Source organism: Tenrec ecaudatus, chromosome 9 (genome assembly GCF_050624435.1).
Source record: "Tenrec ecaudatus isolate mTenEca1 chromosome 9, mTenEca1.hap1, whole genome shotgun sequence".
Taxonomy (NCBI): Eukaryota; Metazoa; Chordata; class Mammalia; order Afrosoricida; family Tenrecidae; genus Tenrec; species Tenrec ecaudatus.
The window spans coordinates 54,796,094-54,812,988 of NC_134538.1; the positions used below are offsets into that span (position 1 = coordinate 54,796,094).

The following is a 16,895-nucleotide window of genomic DNA, read 5'->3' on the forward strand; positions in this document are numbered from 1 at the left end:
CCAGGAGGAGAAAGACCAGAACCCAGCCACCCTGCTACTTGGTGCATATGCGAATGAAACAAAGAGGACGCGGATCTTTCTGGCAAGAATGCCCTTTTGAAGCATGGATGCTAAGACTTTTCCTCACTTTCTTTGGACAAGTTGTCAAGAGGGACTAACCTGGGAAACAGAGCATCCTGCTTGGTGACCCAGAGGGGCAGCAAAAGCGAGGACCCCGAAAGGCTTTGTAAATGTTGACGGGAGCACAAGGCCTCGCCTTGGGGTGATTTCAAACCACAGAAGCCCAATACATAAACCACTGTGCCCCAGGGCTCTCAGGCTCAACTCGCAGGCCCCTCGCATGTGGTCCAGTCTCTAACAAGCAAGGCCCTTTATTACAACCTCCTCAAAGTACAGGTATTGTCATTTGTTTAAGGCCTCTGTCTTCAGGGCTCAGGGTGATTTCCTAAAGGCAGGCGACTGGGCTCCACCCACTTCATACTCCAAGGCCCGACCGTCCACAGCGCCTGGCAGACAGTGGACACTGGACCCTCAATTAGTATTTGTTAAACCACTGAACCGGCAATAGATTTCGGGCCAAGCAGGGATACTGTGACCTTTTATTCCTTACAAATACCTTTTTTTTCCCCCCCAATCAGGGAGAAAGAGACACTGTTTTACTCCAGTTTCCTTGCCCACTGGTCCACAGCTAGAAGACGCAAAGAAGGAAACAGCAGAGGCCCTGTTTGTAGCTTAAGCCATGCTGATCGCTGGAACGCTGAGAAATTCATTTAAGATAGTGTAATAACATCTGCTCGCGCTTCATCTGTACATAACATCGCTATTGTGAAAGGAGACCAGACAGGATTAGAAGGCCTCTGTTTTCACCTTATATTCTGCTTTCATTTCACCCAAAGAGGTGGGGCCGAGGAGCGCACAGGGGGTGGGGGGTGGGGGGCGGTGGCAGCAATGCTGAAGCTTTTAGCAGGCTCAGTTCAGGAATCTAAATTGCATTTAATTGTTAGGAGCAAAACATTGGAAAGGTAGCCAGTAAGACTGCTGGTTCCACAAGGATTGCCTGAGGGGTAGAGGTGAGATCTCTGTTCAGAAAGAAATATCTCTGGGAAATTCAGCAAGGGACTACTCTGTAGAAACGCAACACTGCACAGATGGCGGCTAGGTTTTCAGAACCAAGTTGTGTGCAGTAGCAGCAGCAAAACGGTGAAAACACAACGCTCCAGGCCACACCAACACAAGCCAAACTCTGGTCTCCTTCAAAGAAATGTGGAGGCCCAGTTGCAGGAAGACAATTTAGGTACACATTTCACTTGGAAAATCTTTAGTTAACATTCAATGGAGGCAGACACTGAACAAAGCTATCTTCCCGAGACAACCATGCCCTGAAATGAAGGAGCTGCAAAAACTTCCCACTTCAGCAGAGTTGGGGGGAGGGGGGGTCACAGGAAGGAGGGGGAACAGCCCCCAGTCCAACTTAGAACCCTCCTTCTGACAGCCCCCGGGGGAGGCCTCCATGCACAGCCCCCTGGAGGTCCGCACAGCCCCCTGGAGGTCCGTGAGCTTCCAAGCCAGCCCTCTGGGTGTTAAAGAGCACACTGGAATGTAACTCGATTCAAGTCAGATGTGATAGCTAACCTTCTGATGGTTTCTTGTTCCGCAGGATGTTTCAAAATATTTGATGGAAGAAAACAAACATGAAATAAATGCCAGCTTGATTATTCAGCGTCGAGAAAATATTCCTGGAGCAATTCTTCTCATGCTCTGGGACCGATCTTAACCCTGGGAAGGCTATTCCGATGAAGTTAAAGGCAAACACGCTGGCCTGAAGACGCGAATACCTCACTACCCAACCTTTCAGGGATATCGGTGCCGTGAAGTCTCCTTTCCCTTCAAGAAACAGTACCTGATGGATGGATGGATGGATGGATGGATGGATGGATGGATGGATGGATGGATTGTGGTAAGTTGTACCCCGATAAAATGATTTTTTTAAAAAGGTCATTCCCGCATTGCCTTTCCAAGGAAAAAGTTTCACACCAGTTTTTAAAAGACGCGACAAATAGTCACGCCTAGAGCACCCAACACCTTTTGTGGGCTCTCCTATGGGTGCACCTCCCTAAAGCCCCACGTCTCTTCTCCCCGTGGCGCGCACGCATACACACGACCGCTCGCGGTGTCCATGTGTCCGCACACAGAGAGCACATCCAGCCAGCCCGCTGCCCGCCTGCCACTCACCTGGCACCTCCACAGTCGCCGCCCGGGCTCCTGGGAGCACGCCCGAGGTCCACGGGTCAGGGCGCAGAGCCGCAGCATCCCGGAGGCTGCCGGACCCCCAGGCCGCCGCCGACCCAGAACTCCCGGCTCCGGTTTGGATCAGGCTTGAGCACTGCTGCAGGGAGCGCGCAGAGCCTTCAGGAACCAGGTTCGGAGCGCAGGAATTGCCCTACTCTGCTTCTGTGAATCGGGGCTCCCCAAAGAAAGTTCGATTCAGTGCGGCCTGAAAGGACTCTTTAGGTCGCCGCCTGGTTTGAGCCCAGAGCCTGGCGCGCTTCATCCACTTCTACCCTGCCTGGCAGAAGTCTGAGGCTGTGAACAAAAGCCAGGCGAGGGAGCGCAGGGTCTCCGCGCAGCTTCCCCCATCTGACATGAATTAGCCTTCTCCTCCCCCTCCCCAGACCACAGCACAGAGAAAGAGGAAAAAAGCTTCTTAGCCAAACACAGGAAGAGTGGCTACAGAAAGCCTTCCAGGGAAGTTACAGACGCAAAACCTTAGTTTGCAGCTCACGGGAACGGCCAACCCGTTTACCTCTGTGTTCGGCTTCACTAGGATTTCAAACCACTAGAAGAAAAGGCTTCACAGTTTCAAAATAATGTAGTCCGCTCAGCCTACATCTGCAATGGTCAACATGTACCTGTAATCTACACCACCCAGCAACCACTCTGTGTGGCAGGGAAAGAGTCAATAAAATAACAAGAAATTGCTTCTGCCACCAAGAAAAACTAGAAGCCCAGTCCTGATGAAGGTCCGGGGCCAGGCGAGGATTTCAAAAGCAAAGCACAAAGCCACGGAGACACAAGCGGCCTTCCAGACCAGAGGTGAGTCCCTGGGGGTGCACATGGTGAGGTGACTGGCGTGCGGGTGCAGGTTCAGGTTCAAGTCCACCAAGATGCCTTGGAAGAAAGACCTGAGGAAAAACCAGCCATTAAAAGCCCTTGCAAGCACAGTTCCATTCTGACACACGGGAGGTTGACAATGGATCAGAATCAATTCTGTGGGCATTACTTTTTGTCGCTACACCCCCCTCCCCAAGCCTCCCCACCCAGGTCAGGGGGCTGGGCCTCCTCAAGCAAAGGCCATTCTCCTCCCACAAATCACATGCAGCATGCTGTTCTCCCCTCTGGGGCTGGTGCTTTACAAGATTAAAAACCTAGTGTGGAGACATTCAAGCAGTCACCAAAGACACAGAAAGATGGGCAAGGTCATTTAGCCATTAGAAATATGCAAATCAAAGCCGCAATGGCCTATCATTTAACCCCCACTAAGAGAGCTAACATTTGAAAGTAAATAACGGTTGTGGAAATCCAAAAGAGTACATCCACTGGAAGAGAGGGGTGGTCCTTCCACAAATCTAAAACTAAAAACTATATTTAGTTTTATATGTAGTTTTATCTAGAAATCCCACTGTTGAATATATTCCCAGAAGACCTGAAAGCAGAAACTCAGAGGCCCCTCTGGAGCACCGTTCACAGGAGCTCCAACATGAAGACAACCTCAATACCCGTCAACAGAAGACGAAAAAGCAAGATGATCCGGGCAGACGATGGAATACGATGTAAACCATAAGGGAGATAAATCAGACTATCGTAGAGCTGGAGGATGAAGACATGCCAGTGAAGTGAGGAATCAGAGCAGGTCAAACGGTGTATGAAACATCGCCTATAGAAAAAACGGCAACAGACAAATGTATAGAGACCAACGTGTATTAGCATTTACCAGGGATGCGAGGGAAAAGAAACAGCAAGGGAATGGGAGAGGAGGCAGTTCATTACTTATGGAGCACAGGGGTTCAGTCAAGTCAAAGTGACCGACATTTTTTATTGATTAAGAGTAGGGCTGTACAGTCAGATACGGTAATTATTGTCAACAAGTTGTACAAGCCCAAAAAGTTGAACAGGCAAAAGGAGTGTGACAGATTAAGATTTACAACAATGGTAAAAACAGAGAGAGAAGCTGCAGAGCTGCCTAAGTACAACCAAACACCTCCTGGAATGTGGTTCCTTGGTCTGGAGCTTTAGGTCATAGTTTCATGGGCTTCCTTGTTAATTTGCCTAATGTGTTCAACCTCCTGTTCACTGCCTAGTGCCTGGGGTCCTGAAAGCTTGTAAGAGCGCCTCCAAAGCACAATTGGACTCTATTCTCCTGGAGCAAATAGGGGGAAAGGGAGTCAAGAAGAGGAGGAGGAAATGGAATGTGTAGCTAATTGTCTCCATGAACAACTGCATCCTTGCCATGAGATCAGAAATTCATTGTGCCCGATTACCATTGCTGAACCTTTTGATCAAAGATCCTACAGAGGACTCCTGATCAAATAAGGGGAAATGCTAAAGAGAACCTCACATTCCCATGGAAGTCCACATTTCTAAATATATGGAGGGTAGATGAACTCCTGAGACTGTTGCCCTAAGATAAACTTTCAACCTTCAAAAAATATCCCCTAGAGTCTTCTTAAAACCAAATAACCCAGGATTGATGAGCCTATAGGGACAGCAAATAGAAGAAGGGGGCTGGCGGGGAGGCAATGTCAAGGAATCTGGGAAGAAAAAGAATGTTTGGAAAGTGTGGCAGCAATTGCACAATACTGCTTGATGTGATTGAACTAACGGAATGATATATGTAGCAACTCCCAATTAATAACTTTAAATAAATATTGAAAAATAAAAACAAAGTCAGAATTTCCTTTCCTAAATATAAATGCTCAATTATGTTATTTAGATTATCTTCAACAAATCTTGGAAAGACTATTATTTGGTCATATTTGTGTTAGTAATAGCAATGCTTTTAAAAATTTTTTAAAAACACAATAGTTCAGTTCAACTTGTAAAGAATGCCTGCCTTGTACTCTTTTTTAAGACCTATCTATTCAGGGTCACTGTGAAACAGAATCAACTCAATGGCAGTGGGCCAGTGAGCTTGTTTTCTGTTTTGTTTTGTTCTGTTTGGTTTAGAAACAGGGTCAAATTGACAACAGTAACTTGAAAGATTTGATAAGAAACTGAGAGTTAAGGGTAATGGGGAAGAGACAACTCAGAAAGGAAGATGGGAATGGTTACGTAACTCCAAGATTATAATTAATGATGCCTGAATTGTAGTCATTGTTGAATGGGTGTCTGTTCTATTGTGTAGATTCTTAATAAAAAGTAAATCAATTATGAAAAATATTTTTATACCCAAAACCTAACATGAAGGAGGTAGAGGTGATCATGACAGAGAGGAAAGTGTATGACATGAAGAAAAAGGGAGGAACGTGGAAAGCAAACGGGTATCTACATTTACAAGAGGAAGTTCTGTGGGTGGGGACAACCACAGAGGAAGAGCTCTTGTCACATGTCTATTAGACTTCCACATGTCGGCTGCAGAGATCTGAGCTCCTGCAAAGAAACATTCTCTTGCCATTGTAACTCCTAAGCTCAAGAAAAGGCTCCGCTCCGTGAGCATACATGCTGAAACTCTGAGCACACTTCCTCACTTGTGTGGGGTACACAGAGAAAACCCCTGAACGTCCGGGAGCGTGGAGGAAATGACTACTAGGGCCTTCCAGCTTGTAGAGAGGAGTCCCTGGCTTACCAACACACACCTGGCACAGGAACCCCCTAACCTCACCCCTAGAGTCAACACATGTGTGTGTCCGATGACCATAATTAGGGAGATACAATTCTCCAACCTCACACCTGCAATTCCGAAAGTCTAACAGATGGGATGGGCTAGATCAGAGCCCTTGAGATCTACAGTCCTGGATTCCGGGGAACCTTCAGGTTCTGACAGCATGTACCAGATTTCCATCCAAAGGACCAAATAGCAAAGCTCTTCTTCAACTTTCAACCACAGCAAAACCCATCTCCTGACCGGAAACGTACCATTCTCGATACAGATAGCTCACCGAGACACCAATTCCCTATGTCCCTCTCCCGCAGTCAGATGATTATTCCTCTCTATTTTCTACAGCTTATTCAAATATTCCGTTTTACCAACATCTGTCACTCTTCTACAAACACACCCATCTCCTCCAGGAAACTGCAGGCTCCTTGAATAAAAGTTATATCACACTGGTCTCCAACTCAACACTGAACACAGGACCAATTCCAGAATCCTGCCGATGAATTGAATGAAAAGCTCACTAGGACACTGTCAAGGTGCTGATGAGGACACGTTGATGAGACAGACTGAAGCTATCACCACTCTCACCCTGGGGTTCACGAGACCAAAAAGGAATCTAATTCTAGCGAACAACAACTACTCCCCCAAGTACCTATGGATCTCCTCTGACTGATGGCCATGGGCACAGGAGCTCTAAGGCTCATTCCTGGCACTCAGATTAGAAATCACGTGGTTGTGTTGGCTTTTGATAAGAAACCTATAATCTGCTTTTGTTGTTTTAAATATATGTCTCTCAAAACAGTCCGCCAATTTATTCCTCGTAATAAGTTACAGACACAAGAGCCATCTGCTGCCAAGCTACTTTATCAAAGAGCACAGGTGAGAAACCCATTTGTGTTTGGAGGCCTAGAACTTCGGGGACAGTGACTCAGTGACATCTTGGGGCCTTTTATAATCCAGAACGACCTCCAGGGGAAAGTCATGACAAGAAAATGTAAGGACATGATCACAACTCAGCAATAACAACACAATGACTAAAAAGAGGGGAAAAAAACACATTCGAGGCTCAATGCTTGCATGGAAATATGGAATGCAATAACACTGGGTTAATTCTTCCAAAATAATCCAAGGTGGTGCGATATGTTTTGAGTATTTTCCGAATTCTGATCTTCTCCAGTTTTCAAAGGTGGCACTAGTACCTGTCACAGAACTTAAAATACTGCCATCGAGTTGATTCCTACTCCCAGTGACCCTAGAGGACAGAGTAGAACTGCCCTCGTGGGTTTTCAAGGCTGTAACTCTGGACCAGAGGAGAAAGCATCATCTTCCTCCCAAGAAGCCTCAGGGGGGTTATCCGCCCAACACATACCCCACCAGGGCTCCTCATCTGTCATTTGTTAGGCACCATCGTGTCAGTCCCAACTCATAGCGACCCTATGTTACAACTCAGCAAAACACTGCCCAGTCATACACTGTCATCATGACTGCCCCACTCTAGTTTACCCTGCATGATGCCCTGCATGATGTCCTTTCCCAGGGCATGATGTCCTTTCCCAAGGACTAGTCTCCCCTGAGAAAATGTCCAGGAGAGGAAGTTTTGCCATACTGGTCTCAAGGAGCGTCTGGTCATACCTCTTCGAAGATAGAACTGTCTGTTGTTTTGGCAGTCCAGGGCACTCTTAACATTCTTCATCAACATCATCATTCAAACACAGCAATTCCTCTGCACTCTTCCTTATTCGGTGTCCAACTTTCACCGGCACATGAAGCCACTGAAAATACCATGGATTGACTCAGGTGCACCTTAGTCCTCCAAAGTAGCATCCTGACTTTCCAATATTCTGAAGAGGTCTTGCGTAGCAAAGATACCCAGTGCAAGGCATGGTGTGATCCTTGACTGCTGCTTTCATGAGCATTGATTGTGGACCCAAGCAAGATGAGCTCCTTGACAACCCCAACCGTTTCTCTGTTTATCAGGATGTAACCTATTAGCCCGGCTGTGAGGACTGGGGTCTTCTTTTCATCGAGCTGTAATTCATACAGAAGGCTACAATCTTTGTTCTTCACCAGCAAGTGCTTCAAATCCTCCTCGCTTTCAACACGCAAGGTTGTGTCAGCTGCATATCTCAGATTGTTAATTAGCCTTCCTCCCATCCAGATGCCACATTCTTCATCAGATAATCCAATTTCTCTGATGATTTGGTCGGCATACAGACTGAATAAGAATGATAAGAGGACACAACCCTGACACACTCCTTCCATGATTTTAAGCCCTGCAGCACTACCTTCTGTCCACACAACTGCCTCTTGATCCATGGACATGTTCTGCTGGAGAACAATCAAGTGTTCTGGAATTCCCATTCTTCCCGAGTTTGTTATGACACACAAGAGTTGAATGCCTTGCCGTCGTCAATAAAACACAAGGAAACATCTCTCTGGTATGTTTGCTTTTAGCCAAGATCAATCAACATCAGTCATGCTACCCCTTGTTCCACGACCTCTTCTGCATCCAGACGCAGCCTCTGACACGTCCCTGTCAATGTACTGCTGTAATCATTATTGATAATCTTATTTTACTTGCATGTGATAATATTCTGTAATATAAGCATTCTGTTGGGTCATCTTTCTGTGGAATGGGTTCAAACATGGATCTCTTCCAATCAGTTGACCAAGTAGCTGTCTTCCAAATTTCCTGGCTTACCAAATTTCCTAAATGCTACCAGTGCATACATCATCAGTTTGTTGAAACATTTCAATTGGTGTACCATCAATTCCTGGAGCCTGGTTTTTGGCTAATGCTTTCAGTACATATGAATTTTTCCTTCGGTATGGTTGGTTCTTGCTTACCTCCTGAATGGTGGAAGGTTGACATTCTTTGTGCTACAGTTATTCTGTGTATTATGTCCACCTTCTTTTGATGCTTCCTGCACCTTTTAATATTTTGTCCATATAATCTTGCAACATTGCTACTCTAAGCTTGAATTTCTTCTTGAGTTCGTTCAGTTTAACATCTGATGACCATATCCTTCCTTTTTGGTTTTCTGACGCTAGTTCTTTGCACATTTCATTATAATATTTGATGTCATCTTATTGAGCTACACTTTGACTTCGTCATTGCTTCCCTGGGCTTAATGACAATTAAGGGCAAGATCAGAACAAGCTTCTGATATCCCCTTTGATCTTTTTATTTCCTTCCTATCTTTTTAACATTTTGCTTTCTTCATGAATTATATATTTTTTACATCCTCCCACAGCACATCATCCGGTCTTCTGTGTTCAGTGCATCAACTCTCTTCTTGGGATGTTCTCAAGTTCAGGTGGGGTGGACTCAAGGACCTATGTTTGCTCCCATGATTTCAGCTTCAACCTGAGCAATTGGTAGTCAGCTCCTGGCCTGGCTTTAGCTGCTAATATTGAGCCTTTCCATAGTTTCTTCCCATAGATGCAGTCAATCTGACTTTTGTGTATTCCCATTGAAGAAGTCCATGTTTACACTCACCTTTTGTGTTTGTGAAAAAACATATTAGCTATGAACAAATTGTTGGCCCTGTAAAATTATGTCATGTGATCTCCAGTTTAATTTCCATCAAGACAATACTTTGCAATTACTGTTCCTTCATTTACAACTTTTGCATTCTGATTGCCAAGAATTATCCATTAATTTTGATTGATTCATCAATTTCAGACTGAAGACTTTAGTAGAATTCTTGAAGTTCTTCATCACTTGCTTCAATGGTTGGTGCATAATTTTGAATCATGGTTATAATGACTTAATTTCCTTAAATACAGATAGATATAATCCGACCACAGACAACATTGTACTTCAAGATAGAGCTAGAAATGTCCTTTTGACAATGAATACAATGCCATCCCTTTTGATTGTATCATTCCTAGCACAGTAAATCATATGATTTTCTGATTCCAAATGCCCAGTACCAGTCCATTTCAGCTCACAATAGCCTAGGACAGGGATCTTTAGGTGTTCCATTTAATTTTTGACAACGTCCAAATTTCCTAGGTACATACTGCATACATTCCAAGTTCCGATTATTAGTAGATTTTTGTAGCTGTTTCTTCTTGAATTGTGCCCCATCAGTAAATGAGGTCTTACAGACTTTACTCTCCCGGGCTTCACTCTGTCAAAGTTAAGACTCTACTTTGAGAAGGTAGCTCTTACTCAATCATATGTTGAGTGTCTTCTGACCTGGGGGATCACCTTCTGGTGTGATCTCTGTCCATATTCTGCTTCTACTCAGTAAGCCTTCCCTACCTGACAACATTTTGATGCTATCCACAAGGTTTCCAGCTACTGATTTCTCCAAAGTGGGCAGTTGATTGTTTCTTTGTAGTCTGTTCTTAGTCTGGAAGCTCCATTGAAACCTGTTCACGTTGGGTGACCCTGCTACTATTTCAAATACCAGTGACATGGCATCACAGCAACACACAGGCCACCACAGTACAACAAACTGACAACACAAGTGGTCTTCCTAAGAAATCAATAAAGTTTTATGAATGGATGAAAGGAGGGAAGAAGGGAGATATGAAGGAAATGAAGACGTTGACTACAAACTACATCTCTCAAGTTTGCTCCTAGTACCATCATCTACAGTCCAGGTCCCCAAAAATCATTGGCAAAAGACTGCCACCACCCTCCACACCCATCCCCCATCACTCTTCCTTTCCATGGCCTTCCAGTACTTGAGTAAGAGGGGAGCCCCTAAGTGCTTCTCCACTCCAAATAAGACCTTTTTTAAAGCCCATTGATATCTAACCATGGAACACTAATATCTTCATGTTACAGGACTTCTGAAATCACTGAGCTGTTGCAAACTGGCATCAGCAGAAATCTTCAACCTTGACTTCAGCTTCTGTTCCAGCCTGGCAGGCTAGAGGCGCCGGTTACCAGATACTGCTGCCCTGTGTGGCTCTTGGGTACCGTGGACTCAGGCACAGAACTGATGAAAATCTTTTCTAAAATTGCACGAGTGCCTCCTTCCTTACTCTTTCCCTGCTCAGGCATTTTGGACCCACGTCCAATGAGACTTCATCTGGCCCTTCTTCCAAGGAGCCCCTCTTTGAGTGGATTTGCGTTTCCAGTCTTGGGGTGAGTAGTTCATACATTCACAGCTTGTACATCAAGACTTCGCCTCACATACTTTGGACGTGTTTTCCGGAGAGACGAGTGCCTGGAGAAGAAAACGTGGGGAGGCCGAGACAAAGAGGAAGGCCCTGGTGAAGCTGGGCTGTCACAGGGGCTGCCACAATGAACTCAAACCAAAACTCACTGCCCCGGAGTCAATGCTGACTCACAGCGGCCCTGTAATGAGCTCAGAGATAGCACAATTGCGTGGACAGCGCAGGAGCAGGCAGTCTTTCTGTCTGCCATCCATCGGGGTGCAAGGAGTCGAAACCAACTCGGTGGCACCTAACAGCCACCGCCATCCAGGGATAAGCACAAGATTTCCTCAGGGGCGGAAACAGGATTGGACTCAAGTGGAAGAACCTCACTTTCTTTCTGATCGAAATCGAAGCAGGGGCTCAAGAAAGGCCTGTGGGATTGATGGCTCCTCTCACCTCAAGGAAATGCCATATAATCTGTCTAATTTCACTAAAATGTCCTCCCTGGCTATAAGGATTCGGCGATTTCTTTTCTGAGCACAAGCTTCTGCTGAGCCCGGGGAACGCCTCAGCCGCTGTGTCAGCGATCAGCGAGAGCCGTGCCCCAGGGAAACCCCGGCCTCGAGTCTTGGACTCTTGCTTGTGTCAAGTGTCCTCATTTTACAGCACAACTTTTCTGTTCCTTTTTAAGATACACATGATGCCTTTTTCCATCCTTCGCTGAATGGTTTTGTCGACACTAAGGAAATAAGCATTTGTGATCCATTTCCCCCTCCGCTCTCCCCACTCCTGTATTTCCTTCCCCGCCGCCTGACTTGGAGAAGTAAAGAAAAAATGCTTCCCCGACAAAATGAAATTTCAATAATATGTGCTTACTTACCCCACTTCCGGGCTCAAAACAGCAACGGTTGCTTTAAGGAACACACAGAACGGAGCAAGAGAAATGGCCTGCAAGACCGTTCAGTGCTGCCGCCAAGCATCAGAGGAACTGCTCTCCTCCGTCTCCTCCTCCTGCCTTCACGAGGTGGAGGAAGAAAGCTGGGGGGATGCAGGGCGCCCCTCCCAGCAGGAGAAGTGCCTTGTTTTCTCAGTTGCCCTGGGAGTTGGCAGGCAGAGGTCCTGGGCAAGGAATGGTGAATGAGGGCGAGAAAGGGGATCAGCACCCCAGGACGACAAACTCCAGTCTTGGTGCAAAGGAGCCCTAGGGGTGCCCTCAGGTAGGCGCTGGAGGCTCAAGCTCACCAGAAACTTGGAGGGGAAAGATGGGCCTGTGGGCTCCCATGAAGATTTATAACACTAGAGAAGCCTCTCTAGGGTCACGATGGTCCATTCGACGGGGCGGCGATAAGTATGGTGTACGTCAACGTAAAGGCCGCAGCCTTAACCCTGAAACTTAAATAAAGAATTTGTACAAAAGAAACACTACTTGCTGCCTCCTACTGCCCTTGTTGTTTGCACCTCCAGGGCCACAAGCACAGGACACTCACTCTTTTGGCAGCGCGAGGGAAGACCCTGGTGTACATGAACAGTCTCACTCACTCTCCCGCTGGGAAAGCACTCTGTGCAGAAAGCAAAGGGGTGGATTTAAAACCAGTCAAAAGAGAAGAGGAAATTTAAAAGAAATTTTCTGACTGCACATTAAGATGAAAAAGGGAAAGAGAAGTCTAAGCTCAGAAGATGCTCAGAGAAATCTTCTTTCTCACATACAACACACACACATATGCAAACCTGCATGCGTGGATACACACGCATACCCTACACTCTCCTGTTCATAGACTTACCCACGGTCAGAAAACTAAGTCACCCCAGAGCCAAGGGCCTCAAGAGTGCCCCCCACATCTACTCCAAACGTCTCTGTGCCACACTATACAACCACTGATTTTAGACTTTCTCATCTGTAAAATAAACTCTCCCCTAGCATTTTCATCATAGCCCCAGAACCTAAGGAGTCCTGGTGGTGTAGTGGTTATGAATTGGACTGTGATCCACGTGATTGGCAGTTCGAAGCCACCAGCAACTCCGTGGGAGAAAGACTGGACTTTCAACTCCCATAAACAGTTACAGTCTCAGAAACGCACAGGGGGGTTCTATGAGTCAGCACTGACTCAATGGCGTCCATTGGGAGTTTGGGGAGCCTCAGAAAGGACCAGGAGTTGTTAGCTATGTTTTCTTTAAGTAACAGGGAAAGACAGAGGATGGTGACAAGTCTAGATTTACTCCTGAGCAAGCATCTATTGACACCACGGGGCTTATTTATAAGCAAAACTTAAACTAGTCCAGGGGTCACCGAAAATGAGGGATAGCTCCTCCAGGTACGGAAGAAGCAGACCCAGTTGCTGACATTGTGTCTGGCATGCAAACTCTTCCTTGGTAGCATCATATAAAATACTTAATTCCCGAAAAGTTCAACAGCATTAGCTCATGACGCAGCAGTTCCACTCCGAGGTCTGAGCACAGAAGACTGGAGAAGAGGGCTTCAAACAGATACCTGCGCGTCGTTTAGATGTGAGCGCATGCACACTAGATGAAAACAACCCAAATGCTTGCCAACTGATGGAAGGACAAACAAAACGTGGTACATGGTTAGAATGGATTATTATTCAGCCAGAAAGAGAAGTCCCGACATCTGCTTCAAAACGGGTGAATCTGGAAGCAAGCATGCTGAGTAAAATAAGCTCATCACAATGGGACAAATATGATACGATCCTATTTATAAGACCACCACAGGTCTGTCAGTTTGTCCTTACATGAGATCTTTAGAATTAGCAAATCTAGAGAGGCCAAAGTGTATTAGTGGCTATCAGGGCTTGAAAGGAACTGGGGGAGGGGCAGGGGACAGTGCAGGATGATGGAGCTTCTGTTAAGGGTGAGGATGAAACAATTTGGAAATGGACAGGGTGATGGTTGTATAGCATGATAGGCACAATTAATGTTATAAATTATGCCTATAAAGGCGTTGGAATAGCCAATGTTTTGTTATGTATTGTGTTACCATCATTTAAAAAGAGTGAGTTTTATATAACACAGCAGAAAACCCAAAAGTGGTTCAGCATACTAAAGGCCTGCTGGGCTGCCCTCAGCCCTGCAGTGTGTGTGTGTGTGTGTGTGTGTGTGTGTGTGTGTGTGTTGGATTGCACACACAGCTGACAACTCTTGGCTGCTTAGGAAGGGCGAGCTCTCCTCTATTCAGGACAACGAAACTGAGGCCCAGAAAGTTGACTAACCTGCGCAGTATGCCGTGCCTGCCACGGGAGAGCTATGAATCTACAAACAGGGGCCTCAAATGTCTACGCTGCTTCTGACCTACCAGAATGCTAAGAGGCAGTGAGAACACGAACGTAAGGTTTTCTGAAACCGTAACTTGGGATCAATCCAAACACTCTACTTCAACAGTTCTCAGAGATTCAGCAGGCCTTGGGCAACCATGCCCCTGCCTTGGACAGTGGTCTGCCCAAACAGTGAGGTGAAGAACAATGAGATACAAACCGTGGTGAACAATGTTTTAAAATTCATCCCATAAGGCTTAGTTCCTTTATCCCTCCCCAATGCCTTTCTGCACCCAAATATCACAGTAACCCTTTGCTTAGACCTGTATGTGATAACCACGAGGGCAGCGGTTCTCCATCTGTGGGCCGCGACCCTTTTAGGGGGTCAAATGACCCTTTCACAGGGGTCACGTAAGACCATCAGAAAACATATTTCCGGTGGTCTTAGGAACCGAGATACAGCTCCTCTATCCATCTCCAGCCGGGTCTGCCCACATGCAGATGCACCCACATACGAGTACCTGGCATGAAGACTGTTACCCAGGCTGCACCATGTTTCAAGACAAAATTTCATTATTTGTCATTAGAAACAAAGATTTCACTATATAGAATTACATATTGTGTTTGTGATCAATCACTATGCTTTAATTATATTCAATTTGTACCAATGAAAATACATCCTGTCTATCAGATATTTATATTATGATTCATAACAGTAGCAAAATTACAGTGATGAAGTAGCAACGAAAATAATATTATGGTTGGGGTCACCACAACATGAGGAACTGTATTAAAGGGCTGCGGCATTAGGAAGGTTGAGAACCACTGCACTAGGGGATACCTGAAGCTTTGGATAAGGACCTCCTCCACTAGAGTCTGATATTGCAGTCAATATCCCACCTGGAATCAACCTAGACAATTCCTTGCCTGTCCATACCTTTAGACTTTCTGGGAAAAAAGCTATGGAAAGAATATTCATGGCCAAACTCCCCACTACCATTAAAGCAGAATCTTAGGGGAACTCAAACCGGGGTTTCACTTCACAAAGCCCCTCCTCCCTCTGGTGGGATTCCAGCGTGCACTGAAATCGAGAATTCCTGGGTAATGAGCCTTGGGGATACAGCAGTGGCCTGGAGTGATGTAGCCATGAGGCATGCGGAAGAGTGGGTACAAAGGTGGACCCTGAATACCCCGTCACACCTTAGAGGCCTAGGAGCATAAGATCAGCTCAGTTCCTCATCTGATGAGTCAGTTTCCACATCTGATAAGGGAATAATAAAATGATTACTAGCTGTTACCGGTCCTTCGTGAATAGGTTCTGGTATTAATGCCCACTGAGTATTTCTTCTTTTCCCCACTAGAGGAGCTCCTATAGAGGCCACGAGTGTTTGAGGAGCTACGAAAGCAGATCTTTAATAAACATCAGAAAAATAATATGAGAATTTTGCCTAAGCTGAGTTTTTCCATCAGTTTAAACAAGGGATAATTTCCTTTGTTTTTCCAAACAAACGTTCTTTATTGCTTATTTATTATTACCAATGCAAGTCGGTGTTTTCGTTCCAGGGCCTACTAAGGACTTCGTGGTTGGGCGAGTCAGGTTTTCCTCTGGAGAAGCCAGTCAGCCAGAAGGGTCTCTAGAGGCTTGCTGAGGCCAAGTATGCTTTCTGTCTTCTTAGAGATGGAGAGCTATCAACTTGACACCCAACAAGCTCATAAAATAACACATACTGCATGGAGCTTGAGGATGTCATACTGAGTGATATAAGTCAATCACAAAATGACAAATATTGTATGACCTCACTTATCTAAAAAGACAAGACTAGGCAAATGTATAGAATTCAAAGCTGTTGGAAGCAACCTTGCTAATGAAGGCCAAGGACTACAGCCTTCAGTATGGATTATAAACTCAATTTAAAAAAAAAAGGCAAAACCTTGCAACTGAACCAATGGACAACATGACAATGAATGGAGAAGAGACTGAAGTTAGCTGGGATTTCATTTTGCTTGGTCCTGTAACCAATGATCATGGAAGCGGTAGTGAAGAAATCAAAGGACTTGTTGCATCGGGCAAATGCACTGCACAACAGCTCTAAAGTGTGAAGAACACAAATCTCAGGCTGAAGACTAAGTTGTGCCGGACCCAAGCCAGGATATTTTCAATTACCTCACAGGCATGTGAAAGCTGGACGATGACTAGCAGACTAAAGAAGAATTCATGCATTTGCATTACGGTGCTGGCAAATATTGAAAGTACCATGGAATGCCCAGAACAAGCCTGCCGTGGATGAAACACAACCAGAATGCTCCTTAGGAGGGAGAAAGGCGAGACTTCCTCTCCCGTGAACATGTTATTGGAGAGCCTCGTCTCTGGAAAAGGACACCATGCGTGGTCAAAGTAAAAGGTCAGTGAAAAAGAGGGCGACTCTCGGTGAGAAGAACGAGGCTCCAGCAATGGGCGCGCAGAACCAGGCACTGTCGTGTTCTCACAGCGTGGCTAGGAGGAGAGACCAACACGGTCACACGAAATCGCATGTATTAAGAGTAGGATTGTTTAACCAACCAGTGTAATTGATGTCAATAGAAATACACTGCCAGGGGCTCATGTAGAAAGAAAATGTTTTGAAAAAGATGGTGACAAC

General features: G+C 45.7%; 1 protein-coding gene across 3 annotated transcripts in view; it reads right to left on the reverse strand.

The window, feature by feature from the left end:
• TNS3 (tensin 3) overlaps nucleotides 1-16,895 on the reverse strand; it is a 348,472-nt gene that overhangs the window by 300,525 nt on the left and 31,052 nt on the right. Inside the window, exon 1 of one of the 3 annotated variants that reach the window (XM_075558134.1) lies at nucleotides 2,233-2,450. The exons of 1 other annotated variant lie outside the window; for it this stretch is intronic. In XM_075558134.1, the coding sequence (XP_075414249.1) occupies nucleotides 2,233-2,310 (78 nt within the window). In that variant the 5' untranslated portion in view covers nucleotides 2,311-2,450. Of the gene's footprint in view, nucleotides 1-2,232; nucleotides 2,451-16,895 lie in introns of those variants that run through there. One more of the 3 variants, XM_075558133.1, reaches the window with a different exon arrangement.